Source organism: Camponotus vicinus, unplaced genomic scaffold (assembly GCF_025532165.1).
Source record: "Camponotus vicinus isolate PSW18456_S1 unplaced genomic scaffold, iyCamVici1.0 SCAF_6, whole genome shotgun sequence".
Taxonomy (NCBI): domain Eukaryota; kingdom Metazoa; phylum Arthropoda; class Insecta; order Hymenoptera; family Formicidae; genus Camponotus; species Camponotus vicinus.
In genome coordinates this window covers 8,959,793-8,981,111 of record NW_028141978.1, presented here as the reverse complement: position 1 = coordinate 8,981,111, position 21,319 = coordinate 8,959,793, and the positions used below count along the sequence as shown (strand labels likewise).

The 21,319-nt window shown below is 39.2% G+C and overlaps 1 protein-coding gene across 10 annotated transcripts in view; it reads right to left on the bottom strand.

Annotated features, from left to right (window-relative positions):
* Positions 1–21,319, bottom strand: part of LOC145973252 (growth factor receptor-bound protein 14) — a 241,651-nt gene that overhangs the window by 3,852 nt on the left and 216,480 nt on the right. For all 10 annotated transcript variants that reach the window (XM_083102500.1, XM_083102502.1, XM_083102501.1 and 7 more), the window contains 2 exons: positions 3,798–4,066; positions 173–266 (listed from right to left, as the gene is read on the bottom strand). In XM_083102500.1, the coding sequence (XP_082958626.1) occupies positions 173–266; positions 3,798–4,066 (363 nt within the window). The remainder of the gene's footprint in view (positions 1–172; positions 267–3,797; positions 4,067–21,319) is intronic.

Here is a 21,319-nt window from a genome sequence, read left to right as displayed (position 1 = left end):
AAAAAATCAGGTGAATTTTTTTAATTTTTGCAATTAATTTGCACATGATATAATTGCAGCAGCTTCGACTTTAAAGATCGAAAAAACTTTTCTGCATTTAATCACCGCGAAATTTTGGACTACAAAAAGATCAATTCTCGTCGTTAATTATCGATTAGGCGCAGATACTTACGGGCTGAATTTGCGCGTGAAAGACCTTGTCGTTGTACTTGTAGGTCAGAACGAAGGCTCCCGGATTGCTCTTGCTCTCCCTGACCAGAAACACACTGCAAACACAATGTAAAACATAATGTTTTGAGAATTCATGGCGAATATTAATGTAGATTCTATCAAATTAATTAATTCGATTCGATTTATTTCACATCAAACTTATCTCCCACATCGTGATAACAATTTGAATAGCAATCGAAATAAATGATTGATATTATTATACGACATAGTATAAGACATTTATTCATGAAGAATGCATTATCAAACATACTATCGTGCACAATAATATTCAATGGCAATCTTTAAGAAATTTGAGTACTACGTATATATACAGAAGCCGTAAGAGAAAGGGTTAAAAACTGCTGAAACCAAAGACATTCGAATACAGGCCTAGTTGGGAGATGCAGGAGAGATACGCTGGTTTTTGTAACATGCAGGCCTGCACCGGGTGTTAGATGTTTGATATCAGGAAGGACATACACAAACGGCTTGTCCAGGGTATATCGCGGTATAAATTAGTATAGTCGTAAAAGGCAGCGGGACGAGCGAAACGGTTAAAAAGAAACAGCAGAGACGAGAGGACGAAGGGGAGGGAAGGGATGGAGGTCAGGGGATGTAACGACGAAGACAGGACCGACCGGTCGGTCACGAAGCAGGTTGGGTGCTGCAGCGAGAAAGAGAGAAGGAGAGAGTCGCATCGTAAAACGCTCGCAACGTGGCCACGCGATCGTAAAACTCTGGCGAGTAGAGGAAGCCGTTTCCTTCTTCTTTCCCTTCTACTTTTACGCTGAGAAATCTCGCTGCCATCGCCAAGAATAGCACCCTTTCGATAAAATTTTATCAAACATTCATTGCTCCCTTTCAATTAAGATAAATAGATGGTATTACAATCAATGAGATATATTGTAGAACACTTGTAACTGTGTTCGTAAAAAAATTCATCGCTATGCATGAAGCGATTCGCCATTTTGTAAATCGAGAAAAAAGATTTTTATTTTCATGATTGATCCATAATATCTTGAAAACTCGTAACCTTTTATCACAGGAAATCGAAAATACGCTTGAAGCTTTCTTATCTATGCCGCGTAACCTAGTTTTTAATTATCTCGCCTTTATTATTCATATACAGCGGCGGTAATGTTTACTAATGTCCGGCATCGCCTTCCATCAACCATGATGCTCGCCCAATAGAATATTCATGCGAGTGAATATTCTGCGTCCGCCAAGCAAGCAGATAACACACCGACACGACGGTAATTTCAGGTACGGAACGGTAATGTCCAAGGACTATCCCGAGTTAGGATAACGATGTTACGGTTCCGTACGATACAAAGGAGCTCGTCCATCGGTAGGATATGGATGGTCTCCTCTATCTCTCGAACTATTCGAACTATCTGGCAATAGAGGGACAAAAGGCTATTAGTAAACAATGTTTGGAGTGGAATCGATTAGAATGTTTTTCACATCTAACGACAACGATGTTTATGAGCACGACACGAGAAAAACTCGCAAATGCCAGATAAAAGAAGGTACGGGACGGGACTCTCTTCCTCCCTCTTTCTCTCTCCTTCTTTCTTTCTCCATTTCTTCCCTTTTCTTCTCTTCTTTTCACCTTTATCTTCACATTGTCGGGAGAAAGAGAGAAAGAACGAGGAAGAGAATACGACGAGAAGGCGGCGAGGAGGGTACGATCGAGATTATGCAAATTTATGCAAGGGCCCCTGAACGAACGTAAAACCCGGAGACAACTACGTGATCTCCGAGCACTCAATTACCCGGAGCTAAGCGCGACGAGATAGATGGAGAGAGTCGTTAATTAACCATTTATCCGCGATTGCCGACGCTGGTACGGCGAATAAAAGATGAGATCGAGGAATACACACATATCCGTACACACACATAGAGGAAGAGATAAGCGGATGGGACAAGCGAAAAACCGTAATATCAGCAAAATGCCGCTGATTATTCGGGTCGGTAGAGAAGGTCATCGATAGATGATGATCAACGTCAACTCGATTGCTACACGGAATGCAAGACTCATTAGATGAAATCGTTGAGACGCGTTGATACAAGTTATTTACTTAAATTGTACAATTTTCAGAATTTCTTTTTTTCACAATTTTCGTCCACAAATATTTTTCATATATTTTATTAACCGTATTTTTTATTTTATTTAAACACTAAGTCTCTCTAGAATTAATCTTAGCATTTAATTACGCTGTGCAATTTTGCTCCGCTAATATATGTAACGCACCCTGGAGAGCAATGTACCATCTCAAGAGTGACTATGCGAATATAATAATGAAATCTAATTTAGGATATTAATAATTTCTAACGTTTCAAAGGCGTGTCAACACGTGTAAGGCTTGATGGGAATACCGGGTCAATACGGGTTAAATGCGAAGGTCAATGTGGTCGCGGTGACGGATTCGGACAAGGCGGTATAGTTAAAGGCAACGGGAGGCAAAAAAAAGGGAGGAAATGAGAGGAGGCGAAAGGAAGAAAAAAATTATGCTCGAATAAATCTATTTAAAGAATGAAATATGATTCTATAATTATTTATATATATGTATAATAAAAGAGACAACATTATAAATAGCGGTTTGTGTGCGTTTACACGATGATGAGTTTCATTTTTTGTTTGTCTTTGTTTGTCCCACATTTTTATACATGAATCGAATCTTGTCTATCATTTATTTTCTCGACGATGAAAAAAATACGCATATATTATTATTATTGTTAAATGCGAAACGTCACGCTTATGCAAACATAAAATTAGTTGGGCAACCTCAAGCGTTGCCATTGAAATTCAATGCGTGAGCGACCACAAGCAGATTAGCAAATCATAAGATATTAACAAAAGAAAGAGAAAGACGAGAAGTAAAGGTGGGCGAAAGAAACAAGATGCTCGATAGGAATTCATCGTGATTTACGATCGCTCGTAATAATCACGATGAGAGTTACGTAAGCGCCGGTCAGGCGTGTCGTTCGCGCCGGCATCTTCGAGGTCATAACTCTCAACCGGTTCGAAGCGGACCCTCTCTCCGGATGATGACGGTTATCATCGCTAGCATCGATGAGATCGGGATTTTGGGGAGAGGAAAAGGGGCATCTTTACGATACCGCAGTTGTAACCCGCGATGATACTCTATCAATCATCTCGCAGGCGTGATCGAACAACTTGTCGAGAAGAAACGATCTGACTCCGAAAAAACAGCTCTGACATAATTGTGCTTGAAAAATTTATAGTCTGACGTAAATTAAAATAAGACAAGTTTAATGTTTCACTATAGAGATTCGCCGTTATTTTTAGAAATTTAAAATAGAATCGCTCTTATACGAAAGTTGATAAAAAACATCATCTTCTTTTCATATTTTGCTCATTTTTCTAAATTTTGATACGTAATACAAATTAATTCTTCAACAAGTAAATGTAAAAAAAATTTATTTAAATTTTCTACATTAAATATACCTTAAACGATTAAATAAAATTCTTCAAGAATAAAGTAAAGATAAATGTAAAAACTTTTCACTCACTTTGACCATTTAGTTAATATTTTTTCTAGCAAAAATCAATTAAAACTTACCCGTCGACGCTACCGTGATCCCTTATAATAGCCGCCGCGACATCCCTCTTGAGACCGCCGTGGAACCAAGGCTGAAGAACATGTATGCCACCGTCGAGACCATGCAGCCTCATCATAGCGCAACCTGGTGGTGTACGCGAGAATGGTCGCCATCTCCGTCGCCAAATCATGCCCTCGTTCTCAGCTATGTCCTTTGCTTCCTTGGGATCCTCAACTATCCTGCCCACACTACCAGTAAAGTCCATCGCCACGCGAGATCGTATCGACTCCTGCAAGGAAAAATCAAGCGTATTTCATATATACTCGTCTCGTTCTCGGAAATTAAGGTTGAACTAAGCTTCCGCTTAAATACAAAATTTATTTAAAATTAATTGAGAGAGAGATGAAATGGTCCATATACAGGGTGTTTCTTAATAAGTGTGAACAATTTTAGGAGATGATTCTTTGTCGAAAACTAAGGGGGGTTTTTCATATAAACATATACTCCTACATCCCTCCCTGTGGAATTACACTCCTCCAAGAATGGGGGTAAAAATTAGGTTTTTATTTTTTTCTAAAATTTGGAACAAATTAAAGAAATGAAATTAGGTGGATATTTTTTACTAGTAAAAAGGTTATTTATTAATATTTCTTTCAGCCTCCCGTATTGTTATAAGGGGATGAAACTAGCAACCCCTATTCAATTTTTTATCAGGACTTTTTAATGGGCTGGAATATGATCATCTAAAAATATGCATTAAAAAGTTTGATTTATTTAGAAACTTTTTTATTTCTTTTATTTTTTGCATAAAATCAGTAGTTTTCAAGAAAAAAAATAAAATAGGTTATCGTGCACAGCATAATGCTAAATAGCATAGGTTTCGAAGTTAAAAATTAGAGTAAATGTTGGAAAAATTGGAACAAAACCAAAATTAATAAAAACCTAAAATTAATAAAAACCTAAAAACCTAAAAAGTAAAAACCTATAATAATTTTTGGAGGCGTGTAACTCCACAGGGAGGGATGTAGGAGTATATGCTTATATGAAAAACCCCCCTTAATTTTCGACAAAGAATCATCTCCTAAAATGTTTCGCATTTATTAAGAAGCACCCTGTATCGTAGAAAATTTTTGACTTAGAAAAAGAACTATATAGTTCTTTCGGAAAAGCTTATTGAATATGCGGATATATAATGTTTCGGTCAAAAATGCGACGCATCTAAATTTCAATGCGCTCAATGATTCTATGATAAATACATCTATCTATAACTCAAGTATAAATGTGAGTTTGAGCGTTTCGACGTTCATCTCTGGTAAAAGTGGAAGCCTGTCCTTTACGAACGGGTGCGATGAAGAGAGAGCCGTTTCCGGGCCGCCATCGAACACTTTTATTTGGGATTAGAAACGCGAGTAGTTTTCAGTCCAGTAAATAACTCGTTTTGCAGAAACGTGTGAGAAAAAGAGAGGGAAAGAGGCGAATTCTCTTCCTGCTTCCCTCTCTTTTTCAGTGACCCACGGCGAACAAACTACGCCCCACAAATCTCTCGTGAAATTATGGCTCGGATGCGATACAGCTGGTAAAAATCGCGGACGATAACTCAGCCGCCTGCGTTCCGGCAATAATTCTATCCGCGGACTTTTCTTTCCGCAAATCACGATTCGGCAATCGACGATAAAGGACAATGAAATGAACCTCGATATCATGCGAGATGATAGCTGGAGAGATAACTTTATAATTTAGAGCGCCTTAATTTAGTATAATTCTGACGTATTGTGTATATGCTAAATCCACAATTTCATGAAAATGTATCCTAAAATCATACTCATCAAACTCACAGTTTAAGTATTAGAAATTGTGGTTCAAATATCTGCAAAATACTTGGATACATATTGATTAGAGTGATAAATACACACCTATATATTTCAAATAAATTCGAAATATAATCAAAACGCAAAGATACCGAAAGACCAGTGTTTGAGCTATATTCCGAAGAATAATTTGAACCGTCATACGAGTAAGCCTCTTTCGCTCTTTAGATTCCTGATAACGAGCAAAAAACCAGAGCGCACGTAGTGGATTAGTCGGTTGTTAAAATAAATAGACGCTCGCGGCGTAAGTACGTCCGGAGAGGGAATTACGGGAAAGAGAGGGAAAGAGAGAGAGGGGAAGATAAAGAGGGAGAGAGAAAGGGCTCGGAGTTTCTCATCAGCGAATTATCGTGGAGCGAGAATTCGAGGGTGCTTTCGAGAACCCTGCCGGAAACCAGAAAAGCCGGTGTGGCGCTATACACCCGTAACGTAGCCGCGATCGATGTTCAACTAGGCTCTTTCCAGTTTCGGCTTACTTCCCTCTTGCTCTCTGGAGAGGGAAACAGAGGAAGATTCTCGTGATGGGCTTTCCTGGCGTGGCCTTGACATCGCCGCTAAGGCCTGTCACGACTCGATATCACGATTTAGAAACTATTCTCTAGTAAAATAGCATTTTATTTTGAGAAATATTTCTGCATTATTATGTTTATTTTTTATAATTTAACGGTAATTGTATTTAACTAACTTTCTGAAAGTATGTAGAAATTTTTGAAATTGTCTATATTTCTTTTTTTATATTTGTCTACATCACTTCTTCTCAGAATGGATTTCATTCTAGAACGATTTCTGATGAAATATGACTCGCTTGCATTATTAAGTTTAAAGAGTGGTAAAGAGAAGATAAAGATATTATAGGTATAATGAGAAATTATTAACAACGTCTATCGGTAGAGTTTCTGCAGGTAAATTAATTTTTAAACGATGCATCGAGTAACAGGGTGACGGTTCAGAGACTTGACGAGCGTAGCCGAGACCAATCTAAGTCCGGCCATGTGTATATAATATTTTAAGGGATGTCCGATGAGCGAAGTTAACACGCTGCGGGCTTCCTGGGTTTCGAGCGAGTTTACAACTTCCGGACTAACTTCGTCGGTTTGAACATATACAGTGAAGAAAGCGCGCGAGAGAAAGAGGAAGAGAGTGAGAGAGTGAGAGAGTGAGAGAGAGAGAGAGAGAGAGAGAGAGAGAGAGAGAGAGAGAGAGAGAGAGAGAGAGAGAGAGAGAGAGAGAGAGAGAGAGAGAGAGAGAGAGAGAGAGAGAGAGAGAGAGAGAGAGAGAGAGAGAGAGAGAGCTTTCCCGCTCGGCCAGGCTTCCTCATCGTATTTTATCGTTATTACAAGCTCCTTCGAAGTTTACGACTCTGTGCTGCGGATAACGTTCTCCATCTCCTTTTCCTTCATCAACCCTCTCGTCGTTCGATCAACTTCCATCCCGCTTCGCGAAAGCGCTAGCCGTCGAAAATGACACGTCCAGGTTGCATTACTACCATCATCTTGCGCCGCGTTTCTTCTCATAAAGAAATTTTGTTACATTCACTTATAGAAAATCCACATCGTAATTTTACGTCAAAGAGTCATAAAAATCGCCGTTAATATACGTTAAAATCTCTTCGTATGACTGAATATTTCGACGACAAATATCTCTAATTAAATCTAAATTCTATTGAAATTCGTTTGAAGTTGAGATAAAATTTTACGTTTTAAATATATCCCATCACATCTAATATTATTAGCAACAAAGCTAAAGTGGCGTTCCTTTGCAGAGTTGTCATGAAAAAGAAAAAAACAAGAATTTACACTTATTATAATATCAAACAATAATAAAAACAACGCAATATATAATTTTGTAATCTGTGCCAAAAACGGTAAGGCAGCTAGGATGAGGTGATTATTAAATACCTCAGCTTATTAGATTTCATTTATTTGATTCGCTCCATTCCAAGATTCTCGACTACCGTTTTCCCTTCGAGACAACGTTTCACTATCTCGCGAAATCGCCAGCGTTCGGTGCGTAAATATTCACATCCGCCTATCACTCCATCGCTTCGCGCATTATTTCACTTTACGACATTTTAAATTGTCGCTGATATAACGATGATATTATGAAATTGCGAGGTGGTATCGCAACAATATGATACGCGCGTATATGTGTACGCGAGTTCTTCTGAATACCGTTTGTGTGTGCCACCAGCGATTAGATTTCCCTTCGCTCTCTCCTTCGAAAGTTCCGTTCCCGCGGCATTTCGCGACTCCCTCGTTATCGTGGATGCCTAACGTTGTTTTACGACCGATAAAAGCATCCCTCCCTTGTCTGCCGGTATCGTTTTACCCAAAGCTGGCTGGTTGCTAGTTATCGCGTAGTGTCTGTCAAACACTAGGCGCATGATAAGTCATTGAATTCGCGAATGAAATAAATTTTGTACAAATTACGCCCAAGTATAAACAGCATATGCACTAAGTAATTTTATAAAAATAAAAGGATATAAAAATAAAAGGATATAAAAATCTCCCTCAAGTATTGCAAATAATTTTGACATAAACTTTTAATTTTACTATGCAGTAAAAAAAGATACTGTGAGAATCTGTACTTTGTTTTTTTATATTGAATATTTTAAACAAATGTTTGATCGATTCTTTTTTTTCATCATCATCGCGTTTAGATACTTTATTTATAAAGTTCCCAGTCTCTATGCGATACCAAAGTTGCATTTTTTCAACTTGCAATTTTGATCGCTTATAAAAAACAGCCCGGTTAAAAACGCATCAACCGATCAATAGTCATTCCTTCCGATGTTACTAGGTTACTATCTCGCCTCGTGACCGAGCGATAGCATAATGCGAGAAATCGCTCTCGAGAACCGATAAGCGATTACGAAGAAATAAGATTGATGAATGATATACAAGAATGAAAAAAAAAATCGAATCGATTAAAATTAGATTTGTGATATCGGAGCATTTCAGCAAATATTTTGATACATATAAAATAATTTCGTTTATATGCGTGACAATATTATCGGACAAAAATGCTTCCGTGAATGTCGGGAGTTCCTCTGAAGAGTAACGCGGGGTCAAGCACGGTCGAGGTAAAGAAAAGGGGGAGGAAGTGGGAGAAGTTGCACCTGGAGACCCGACTGGCAGCCACTATTATCGATCCGACTCACGCGGTATCGATTCCAGGTGACCAGACCCTATCGTTATCAGCCACGTGGATACATTGGTTGCACAAGCAAAGAGATAAAAAAGATGCCTTCGAAACGGAACGTACGCGCGAGAAACTTTCGCGTCGATTTCCATTAAACATATTTACTCAGAAAACACCGGCACCGCGAGACACGTCGGGAAGGGCTTTATCGAGGTTGGATATGCTATTTCCGGTAGTATACCGCGGGAGAGGTTTTTATCGCTACGTCACCCTCCCCCCCTCGTCTCATCGAGCGCCGCCAGACAGCTAATATTTTGTAGAAATAAAGAGAAGCCACAACACAACGCTTCCACGTTTATTTATAGAAACTTAATCCGACAGTATTCTTCTATGTTTGCATTATAATGGTTTTTAACTTGATATTTTACACGATTGGAAATTTCCCATTTGTGATGTTTCCGACAGTTTGTTTTCAATTTGTAAATAGAGATATCTGTGTCGAAAGAAAATATATGTATAATGATGATTTTTAAAAAACAATAAAATATTGTTTCGCGATGGGAATATCGAAAAACGCAACTATTTGCTTTAAAATTTAACGAGATTTAGAAGAATTCTATCATGAAACAATACACGATATCTCTTTTCTATGTATACATCTTAAAGATTAATTTTATATAATTCAAATAAATTAGTTTTATAGAGGGAGAAAGAGAGAAAGGAGGCGAGGGAGGGAGGGAGGCAGAGGGAAAGGAAGAATAAAATATTTCTTTAGATTTTTCAAAAAATTTGAAAGTGCAAAAGCACTCGCAGTTTTCTTGACATTTTATGAATAATATATTTATTCCTTGTGCGCAAGAGAAATAAGTTTCTACGAAAAGAATTCCCTTGAAGAATCACGATAAACTTCTACTAATTTATCGGCCGAATTTGCAAAATTTGTTTGTGTTTAATGGCAAACAGCAGCGATAGCGAGGAAATTCGTGAGATGGGGTTGACAACCCCTGACAAGCCTGTTGCTAAGCGCTCATCAACTGTCCCTATGCAGGGTCGAATAGCCAAGAAACGAACGAACATGGGGCCTGCCTCGCTTCGCACCGATCGACGCTATTGCGCATGCCACTCTTTGTTCTCCTCACCCCCATATCACGATGCCCCTTCCCTACCTTACCCTCCTTTATGTCTTTACCCTGCACCCCTGCTCGTCCGCGTGCCCCGATACGAATCACGGTTCAAAATCCCCGGAGTCTCCCAATAGTGGAAAAAAAAAAGAAGATGCTGACAGATATGCATTGGAGATTTTAATTATTACAGTCAATATAATATTTATAAATCTCATCATCTTAATTATATTTTTTCTCTTCATGAGATTTTATTTTTAGGGAACTCGGCGGAATTTGGAGCGAAAAAGAAATCTTAATGAGTTTTTTCATTCGTGTAGCCGATATCGTCGTGTAAAGGGTCAGCACTATCCTTGAAAGTTATAGGCGATGTATTGGAAACTATTAGGGAAAAGTATTTTTCATAGGAAAGTTTCGTAATAAAAAAGTACTTTAAAAGGATGCTCGCAAATTAAGAAAGTTTTTGTCCATCAGGGGCGTTTTTATCTTTAAACTCGAACATTAACACGAACGAAAAATGTCGACAGTATTTTATTACGTAAGCTACACCAGGTTTCGTCAAAACTGGAGGACATCGTCCGAAACTATTCGCGATGAAAGAAAAAAATACGACGAAATGACAGTACAAAAAATGTCACGAGTACGAGATTACTTGGAATAATTGATCCGGTTCGAGGAGAGACGAGAGACTCAAAGCTAGGTAACGATGACATCGGTCATAGCTAGCTTACGACATCCCCGCGCAGGGATGTTACACAACAGTCTCGCCGGCAGCAACGAGAGCCGCAGTCGTACGACTGCACAATGACGCACGTAGAGCAACTCGGTATTAATTGTCCGAGGTTATCGGACAAAGGCGAATTTATACTGTCACAATGCCGTCGTCGGTGCACGTCTTCGTCGTCGTCGTCGTCAGTGCAGCTTTCGCGAAGCGTTCATTGCGGAAGAGACACACAGTAGGAGAAGAGGACGTCTCCTAAATTGCATCGGATACGCTCGGTCTCAGATAGCAGTCGACCGGTAGTTTAGATAGACGTTAATTGTGCCCGGCGATTCGCTTGGGAACACGTCCGACGCAGAGAGAGAGAGAGAGAGAAGGAGAGAGAAAAGGAAGGCGAAGTTCGTCCTGAAATAATGGAAGAACGGCCGTCCAACGACATTAGCCCGGTCACATCGTCGAACAAAGACAAATTACGCGGACGGCCGAGCCGTGCGGTTCCCCGGCTTTTCAAGAGATCCCTATCGTCGCGTTGCGCAACCATCCAGCTCTCCAGCCGGACCGATGATTGACGTAAAATTATGCAAAAACTGTCGTCCCGTGCTCGAGCGCGAGCGGGAAGCGCGTTTCTTTCGCGTGGAGTACTTCTCTTTATGGCAAATGTGAACAAAGAGCTTAAGGCGAAAGCAGCCTGACATCATTCCGAGGATACGTGAAAAAGAACGGGCAGATTTTTTTGATAATTGATGTAATTTCTAAAAAATATATATATGTCATTTAGGATTATAATTGAGAATCATATTTATAAAAATTATATATACAGGGTGTTTCTTAATAAGTGCGAAAAATTTTAGGAGATGATTCTTTATCGAAAATTAAGGGAGATTTTTCATATAAACTCCCCCTGTGGAGTTACACTCCACCAAAAATGGGAGTAAAAATTAGATTTTTAGGTTTTTATTATAACTCCAAAATTCACGGATATCCGATTCATTAATTATAATAATCAGCCTTTTTTCATCATAAAACATAATTTGCACAATGATCTTCTCTCACTAATTCTCATGCTGATGCGTAAATAGATAATAAAAAAAAGAACATTATGTACCTTAAAATGCTAATAAGCTAACTTGCCCTTCTCATCGTGTCGTTAACTAGCATCCCTAGTCGAGTTAAATAATATTACAACTTTACAGCGCTGCAACAAGTTTCCTGTAACAAGTTTGAAACAAGCGTACTACTTGTTAGAAAAAGAGAAAGAAGGTATCGTGCAGACTGCGTTTAAAGCAAGCGTCGGTCGTTATGGGGGTATTTCAGATGTAGACCGATAACTTATGTGCACCCTTTGCACTCCGTCACCGACGTCGCGCGAACGTATAATGCGTCGCGTGGACGTGCACCGGCATTCAGATGCGTTCGATTTCTCGCATCCTCCCGCATGGTTGTACGTGTACGGCGATTATGTTCAGCCGTGTCGCATACGTGAGAGCGAAAGAGAGGGAGAGAGAGAGCGAGCGAGAAGAGTGATAAATCGGCTCAGTCGCGCCCGTGCAATTTAAATAATAAACGGCGTGCTCAAAGCGTGTTCGAAACCCGAGAAAAACCCGAGAGGCCCCTATCCGCGTCGCAATTACACGCTAATGCCGTGCCAAACTAATTTAATTCTCGCAATTTCAAACTACATTGCTCGCCATCGATTTTACGATTTATAAAGCCGCCAGCAATAAGAATTATTTCACTCCGTCGAAACATTCTTTGTTCGATCACTTATCGGTAAATAAAATAAAATAAAATATATCGATTTGAAACAATATTGTGGATATCGTGATTAGGAAATTACTTTAGAAATGTATGATCCTCAAGCGTGTCTCTCTCAAAGTGTACTATGGCATCTTTCAACACAGCCATTTTCGATGGTAGCTAGAGTGGGATACGGAAATCTGAAGGACGTGGAGGCAACGAGAGAAGACGAATCGTGCACACAATGGCTTGTTGTGCCGTAAGCCCCACTTCGGCTTCTCTTAGAGCTCGGTCTGAATCGCATGATAACACCAGATGATTCGCTCTCTCGGGGAATGCACGACAATGCACGTCGCGACGCATCATCGTCTTTCTTGGAGGCACCGAAAATTGCGCCGATAGGCAAAAGCGGAAGTGCGCAAAGGCACTCGCAGCTATCGATCGCGAGTTACTCGCGGGAAATGGCTTGTTAAGGAGATTGGGAAAGACCGAATGTGCTTTGGAGGAGCACGAAAGCTTCTTGGCTTTCTCGGCGTAGAGCTTATACGCGGCCGATCAATGAGACATTGGTACAAGAGAATGTTTAAGACAATCTATTAAGCCATTTTGCTGTGAATCTTGATTCAATTTATCATTATTCATCTAAAAAAATTATTTAAAGTAATTTCATGTTTATACTATAATTTTATCATAATTATATCATCATGTAACGTATCAAATTGCAAAATAATTATATATTCTCTAACAAATATTATAATTTTACATAATAAATATTCTTTGCTTTCTAATATAAAATAATGTCTACATTTTTATATTATTTTTATATTATTTAATTGCGCAATTAATGAGAAAAAATGCGCCTATTTATCAAATTTCGAATGTGTTGCTTAACTTTTACTTATAAATCTTTTTTATTTAAATATGTAAGGCAATGTATGATTCAATCGAAATTCATATGAGAAATTGCGCTCGATATGGTTTATGTATCCAACGGGCAAATATATATGAGTCCAAGATGGCAAAATGCCAACGCGCATAAGATAAAATTAGCCGATCAGTCACGTGTGCAGTGTTCCCAGTATTCCAGAAGTGTTAAACAATTTTGCCAGAAGCACGTTCCAGCGTGAATAAAAATAGACACGTTAATTCTGAGCGGAAGAGTTGGAGAGAGAAAAAGAAAAAGAGAGACAGATAGCGAGAGATAAACGCCGCGAGGCAGTCAACCGATTATTGACATCAATGCACCTTTTAACTTGCTCAAACGGTCTTCGTTATTTCAACATTAAATTAACTGCCCGGGGCCAAGTGTCACGAATTCCCGTTCTCTTATAACGTATCGGGAAATTTTCACGAGACGCTTATCGTCGCTTCTTTTACCTGAAAGAATTCCTAGAATATTTAATTTTTTTTGACATATTTCGAGAGTATTTTTAATTGCAATACTGTTTCTTTTTTGTCGTACATGTCTAGAGGCACATGCACACATATATCTATTATTTTTAACAAGAAAAGAAAAATACCCTTCTTTCGGAAATGAAATTTTTATATTTAACATCTAATTGTTACAATTGAGAAAATACAGTCTCGATGACGCGGAAAATGATAATCAAAGGTGAGTTCTCTTTTCGAGGAAATTTGCAGGGCCAAATCTTGAAAGTGCAGCGGCCTAATGACATTTGCGCCAAGATTAATCTCCGGTCGCGCGCAACTTATGCAAAGTCATACTTGAAGTAACTCCGACTTCGCTCGGCGGTAAATTAATCAAGATCGGAATTAGCGGTCCCGCTGTAGCCTCGCTACACGCTCGCGTCATTAATGTGTTATCTGACGCTAGAAGCATGAAAAAAAAATAGGTTAATTCCTTCTAATTATATAACTACGAAAAATGACTTTCGCGCGCGAGCGATCTTTCGTTTCTTTTTAAATAATTTAATTAGATATTATTTTTTAAGAAAATACTTTTATACTAAATATAAGATACTTCTATTTATTACTAAAAGATAGTAATAAAAAAGAAAGAATAATAAAGGAGAAAATAAAATACTTAATTATTTACTTAATTAAAAATTTAAAGAATAGAAAATTATAATAAAAATAAAAACGAAATTCTTGAAAAATTCGCGGATAACTAAATATTTTATTTTCTCGCGTGTCCAGAAACAGGAAAACTACAATCATTCAACGTATCTATCATCGGTCCGCCATTATTCCCGGCAGATTTACACGTGTCAGTCGCCTGCGGCGAACTTACTGAAAAAAAGGGTTTCTTTTGACGGCTGTCCTTGGCCATGACTGGCCCGTCCTCAACGTGCACGTGGTTACCTTGAACAAGAAGTCTCAAAAGCTTGCGTCATCCGACTCGTTTTGATACCCGTCAATCCGGTGCACGTATCGTTTAACTATGCATCTTTTTTATTATAATACCGAATCATAAGCAATGCATCGTGATGCACGATGCACAAGTTTTGATCAATTCAAATTGAAGAAATCTCGATTAAAAGATAACATTAAACACTGCAATCATTAACTTGCAAACATTCATCAAAAGGAAAACGACAAGATCGAAATTATTAAACAAAAGCAATTTATATAAATCCAGTAGATTAAATCTCGACTTGTTAAAGCTCTGTAATTTTGCATGTTTAATTTTCACTGCAAGAAATATTAACGATGCTGCCTGCTCTCGGTTCGAGCACGCAATGTAAAATACTTGCGTTAGAAAGTTCTCGATTTAAAGTGCGTGTCTCGTTCTTTCCAAGCGAATTATGTTCTCTCGCGTAATTGGCGCTCATAACTCCTTAACAGGCTAGAGAAATCTATGCTCTCGCTTTGGCTGTACTTTTAAATAGCTTTTGAAGAACACGTCGCGTAATCTCTAGGTATTCGCTTCCGGCGATTATTCTGCCAAGTAGAAGGAGAAGAGAAGGAAGCAGAGGCTTGGAAGGCAACCGAGGCCCGAGAAAGAACGACAGACCCGAGGCTAGAACTAGAGGACCAGACGGAAGGAGCGATTTTATCTCGAGGGTAAGATTCGTCATCGCTTCGAAATTATTACCGTGGTCTATAAAATCACCTAGAACGCGCACCTGGCCAAATATCGGCGCATCCACACAGTAGTGTGTATCGCGGTATTATACAGGTAGCCAGCCGCCGCTCTTGTTAACCGTTTACACCGATCGTAAAACCTAAGAATGTCAGCCGTCGTCCTCATAAATACCGAGCTCTCACGACGGTGCATCGTCTCGCCATCGCCCCGGTGATCGTGTCTGACGGTTTTAGAACGCCCGCAAATGCATAAACTCCCGAGTGCCACCGCCGATTCTCCGTGCAATCATGCAAATTACGCGTATCAACTATTTCGGTCGTTTGTCGGTTCGCCTTGTCGTCCGTTCCTTTCTCCTCGACGACGACGATGGCCGTGAGATTCGATCGAAACTTCTATTCCCCTCGTTTGCTCTCTTTCTCTCTCCTTCTCCTCCCTGTTCGTACGCGTTATGTAATACGCTGGTAATTACCATTCTCTCTGCGAGTACAACGGAGAATCGGTGACGTCAAGAGCGGAGAAATCTAATGTACGATCACTTTTAGCAGTCGTGAAATATGTGTTTAACCAGTAGCATTTTTAATGTCAATAGAGAGAAGCACCGTCACAGAGATGGATTTCAATAGAATTCTGTATATCCGCAAATCTAGTTTCATAATCAATCGTTAATTTTAATAAAAGTAAGATAGAAATTATTCATATATCTTTACGCTAAAACGCTATAATTTATAATTACAATTTGTTTAAAGGTCTGTCTTTTATATTTATAAACATTTTTTTATTTTTAGTTTTATATTTTAAAATTTGAAGTTTGCCAGGAATATTATATGAACTAAATAATGAAATATTTATTTTATATTTTATAGTTATATTTTATAAATCTGCCGATAATTTCTTCATAATCTTTTTACTTGAAAAAAGTCGCATTATACAAGATATTATACATGTATAAATAACAATAATAAACAATAATAAATTTTATATATCTGTTAATAAAATCATGATAAAATACAGTTTATCAGAATTTTGCGCGTTTCTTTGCGAAATCTTGTCCTCTCGAATTAAGAAAACTTTGTTTCCCCCGTGACTTACATTTGCCGACGAGTAAGTGAATTAATGCTGATACGTATCGCGTTTGGCATGGGCGACAATATTCTCGGTACGCTTCGGGATCAGGAATGCCGCGAAAATACACGGCACAGACGACCGCGTAGATTATGTAATAACCGCTGATGGTCGCGCGCGACTCCAGAGACTCTGGCAGCTGCGGAATTACGACAAGCGGAAGAGAGCGAGGAGCGCGGGCGAAGGGGGGCAAGAAAAAGACGTGAAATTTGCTAAATGCGGAACGGAACAGCGGACCGCGTCCGAGATAGTTAAGCGGGGGTTAAACGAAGTTGGACGCGCGCCAACCTGAGCTTGCATCGGCGATATTTATGACTGGCGCTAGGCGATCTATATGATTAAGGTCTTTAAAGTTCCTGTCTTGACTTATCGGTAAGAAAGAGAAAGACGGAGGGAATGTGCGAACTCGATGTCGTGGTCGTCGTCGTAAAATACAGAAAGAGGGACGATACGAAGAGGAACGAGTTATGACTCTGTCCCGATTCGCGGTTATACCCGTCATCGCCTTTTTCTTCTTTTCTCTATGCGATTGCGAGGGCTATTCGTTTTAGAAGAATTCAATCTCTCTCGGGTAATCTACGAGGAAAGCAAATAATAATATCTTTCCGAATTTCGACGACTCGAATAATCAATTAAAAGATTTTTAGATTTAATAAATAATCAAAAATTTCGTGAATATCGCGTGAATTTTACTTTAATCAGGAATAATAATAATCTTAAAAAATTAAAAGAATGTGTTAAACGAACAAGAAAGCAAAACACTGCAGACTATTATTTCCTTCGTGTCACTAGGTTACTACGAAAGAGATTTCTGTTCTTGTAAACGACCAGTTCGACTTGCGTAACCGGTTTACTGCAGAGAGATAATAAATCAATTTATTTAGACATTTGAGTAATAGATAGAGATCAATATAGATCGTCACAAACTGGGCGAAGAACAGAATTTATCGCTCATGATCCAATGCTTTATAACGAGCGTCTGGCGCATTGTATAAAATCAGGCCATGTAGTTTATCGGTATTAAAGGAAATAAAAAAGTTTTGTCTTAATTTCAAGATCCTGTCAAATTTCTATATATTTGTAATTTCACTCGCTGGAATCGCATAAATCGTCTGTAAAAGAAAGGAGAAAAAAAGAGACAGAGAAAAGGAGGAGAGAAAAATCGGCCTCTAGAGTCGGTCGCGTCTGTCAAGCCAGACGTTATGCCGCGTTACATAATGCAGCGGCGATTAGATAATCGTAATTATAGGTTGCGCAGGAAGTGCAGCGGAGTCCCCGGGGCCCATAATCAGACCCACCCACTCACGCGCATGCTCGCGATACACGCATACGCTCGCACGCACTACATCATCTTGTCTTCACATTCGATCCGCGATGACATGCAAAACTTTGCATGCGGTTGATGCGTGCCACATGTAAATTTCCATTAGATCGAGTTTCCCGGCTGCAGCGAGAAATTCGAGGCAGAATGCGGTATCATCGAAGAGATTCATATGGTAGCAGAGAATTGATATCGCTCGAGATTATCGAACCATTGAAGAATCTGGAGGAAAATCGAGGACTGAGAAGAAAAGAGACAGAGAGAGGAGCTTACCTGATTTGTCATACTGGAAATCGCGTGAACCGGACGTATCAGCGAGCTCCCTGGTACCTTTTTTAGCAGAGACCTTGAAGAGACAGCGAGGAGAACCGCGTTTCTCCGGATATCGGATGTGTCAGTGGCGCATCAGCGGGAAAGTCTGACAGGAGCGGGTGTCGAGGCCGACGGACGCGATTCACTGTTATTTCATTTTATCTGCCTTTTTTTTGTTCGGATTCGCCAGGCGGATGACGCGGATGTCCGCCACAGAGTTAGCGAAGAGGAAGAGAGAGAGAGAGAAAGAGAAAGAGGAAAGGCTACTAGGGTTGGCGGTTGCAGAGGGGAGCGATGCAGCAGGGAGAAATCGTTCAATGTCAAGGTTACATGGGCGCACGCGCATAGAATCGACCATCCGCAGATGAGAGACAAGGCGGAAGCGGTCAGGACAGGAGGAAGGGAGGCAGCGGCGGTGGTGGAAAAGGAGGACCCACTAGCCTTGGCAGGATGCTCTCCAGTGGGGATAAGATGCATCTCCCGGTTGCATCTGGTCGGCGAAAATATATAATGCCAATTGCGTGCGCCGCCGTTGCCCGGGGTTTACCGACAAGAGTAGCACGCGGAATTTATTTGGATGAGAACAGCTGCAAGCGAGATTACCACCATTCGCTACGCTGTTTGATATTCGCGAAATACGTAAGAGTGAAATATCTCATTACGTGACTCGAGAAGATTTAGAGGCGAAAATCAATAGAGAAATAAAAGAAAAAAAGGAATAAGGAGTAATATATATGTCTGATTATTTTTTTCTCTCTCCAAATTAATGTCGTATATGATTTTCGTACAAAAAAAATAATATATAAAAATACGTGACAGTATTATTTAATTTTAAAAAGAATATTAAAAATAGAATATTAAAAGTTTAATCTGTTTTGTATTAGCACACACATATGATTTCTTAAATATGATAATTTGCTATATATATATATATATATATATATATATATATATATATATTGGGTGTTTCTTAATAATTACGAAAAATTTTAGGAGATAATTCTTTGTCGAAAATTAAGGGGGTTTTTTTTTATATAAACATATACTCCTACATCCCTCCTTGTGGAGTTACACTCCTCCAAAAATGAGGATAAAAATTGTGTGTATATATACATATATATATATATATATATAAACGATGTACATCTCGTGCAATACTTATGACACGATCTTAAGAGAAACTTTAAACTCGCGAGCTTCTGCGGCACGATTGCCTCGAGCAACTTCTTTCGGTACCGAGTGAGGGGGAAATAGAGATGAGTTTCGAATGCAATTTAAGTTACCCCGAAAAGTAACATCGAGATGCGAGGTACAATTTCTGCAACGCGAACGGCATTTTCGGCAATCCCTGTCGTCGAGCGTTCGTTAATTGTCCCGCGGTAAGACGAAGCACGTCCCATTTAGTCGAGAAATTGCGAGCCACCGCCTCTCGGAAAATGGGAAAGCGGAATCGACGGCGGTACCGATAGTCGTGTTTCGCGTAAACTTGTATCGTTCGCGAGAGTAATCGTTCGCAAAGTATCGAAAAACGATGGAACGAAGCACCCCGCCGAGAAAATCGCGCAAGGGAGCGTTTCATAACAACACGATACTCGAGATACTCTTTCCCGAAACGTATTTTCGTATTATTGACAATTTTCGAGAAATATTCGGCAAAAGCAATTATTATTTCTGGAAGGGAAAAATTGGAGAGTGACTTTTACGGAGAATGAAAGAATCGGAAAATGTAGCTCTTAACTTTAGGAAGATAAAAAAAATAAAAGAAGAATCTCTCGCATAGGTATTTTCCGGAATCTTTAAAATTCTTAGCCAGTTAAATGTTGTTTGATCTCAAAGCAAGATATTGTTTTGAAGACATTATAACGTTTCTCCCGTCTTTCTTCAAGAGTTAAACAAATTTTAACGCGAAAGAAGCCAGTTCGATCAGCGGTATTTTCAGAGTTTGTCGCGACATAAATGTTAGACGAGCGAACGGAAGAGGAATATTTTTCCCTCGGTCGTGTTCCTCTCTTCGGCCGCGGGCGACCAGCGCTTTAATTTATACCCCGTCTCTTTCTCTCTCGCCGCTCGCTTGAGCCACGAATAAAGCTGCCGGCGAACTTTTTTAGTGCTGGTCGCGCACTTTTCGAAAAGCACCGACCGTAGCACTTGCGCGAGCTTTAAGCGACCACGTATTACCATTGAGAAGGGTCATAAAGACAGCGAGGCAACTGAGGTACGAAAGAAAAGAGATCGGGGTAGGAAAGGGAGAACTCGTGTTTCGCTTTTGGATACTTTAACGAGAAAGATATCAATAAAGGAGCCCAAATTCGTCATAAGTATACTCTGATACATCTCTAAATTTATACTCGTTGACCGGATATAGAAACGCAATCATATCACTCGCAGAGAGAATATTATTATTAAATCATATGCTAACATTTATGTAAAATTTTAAAGGACAAAATTTCAGATTCAACAACGACGCAATTTTTAGAGGCTTGTAATAAGCTATGTTATTATATTTATTTAAATTTTATATTATTTTATATTAAATATTATTATATTTTATATTAAATTATATATTATTATATTTATTTAAATTTGAATTAATCATAAACACGAGCTTTGAAAAATATTATAATATACACAATCGTAGAAACTCTCTTAGAATATAAACGATGAATTGCTGTCGAAGTTGTTACCTAGACAAAAGACGTAGTTAATCGCAATCGCGGTAGATGAGATGCAGTTTCATTACCGTCGTCGCGAGCGGAATTGTTTAACCGGAAGTGCACTCGATTATGGGGTAACTTGGTCGCCGCGTATATCCGTTTCGTCTGAGAACGACGGTTATCGCAGGCGACGGCCGGCGATAACAATGGCGGAGATGGTGCGACGGAAGCAACGCGGAAACGTCCGGCTTTATACCCACCGGCGATTTAGCTGGTGCGCTCTCTCCCTTGCAAGCAAGTCAAAGATCTATATGCGAGAAAACTTCATCCTCGGGAAAATCGCAGCTACCGATCTTATCGCAAGTTTATTTACGAAATTTTCCTCCTTAAAGAGTTTTCTTTTACATTTCTACTTTTAACTTTACGACAAAATTAGCAAATTAATATATAATTTTAATATAAATTTTTCATTAATTTTTTAGATTTTATAGTTTTATTA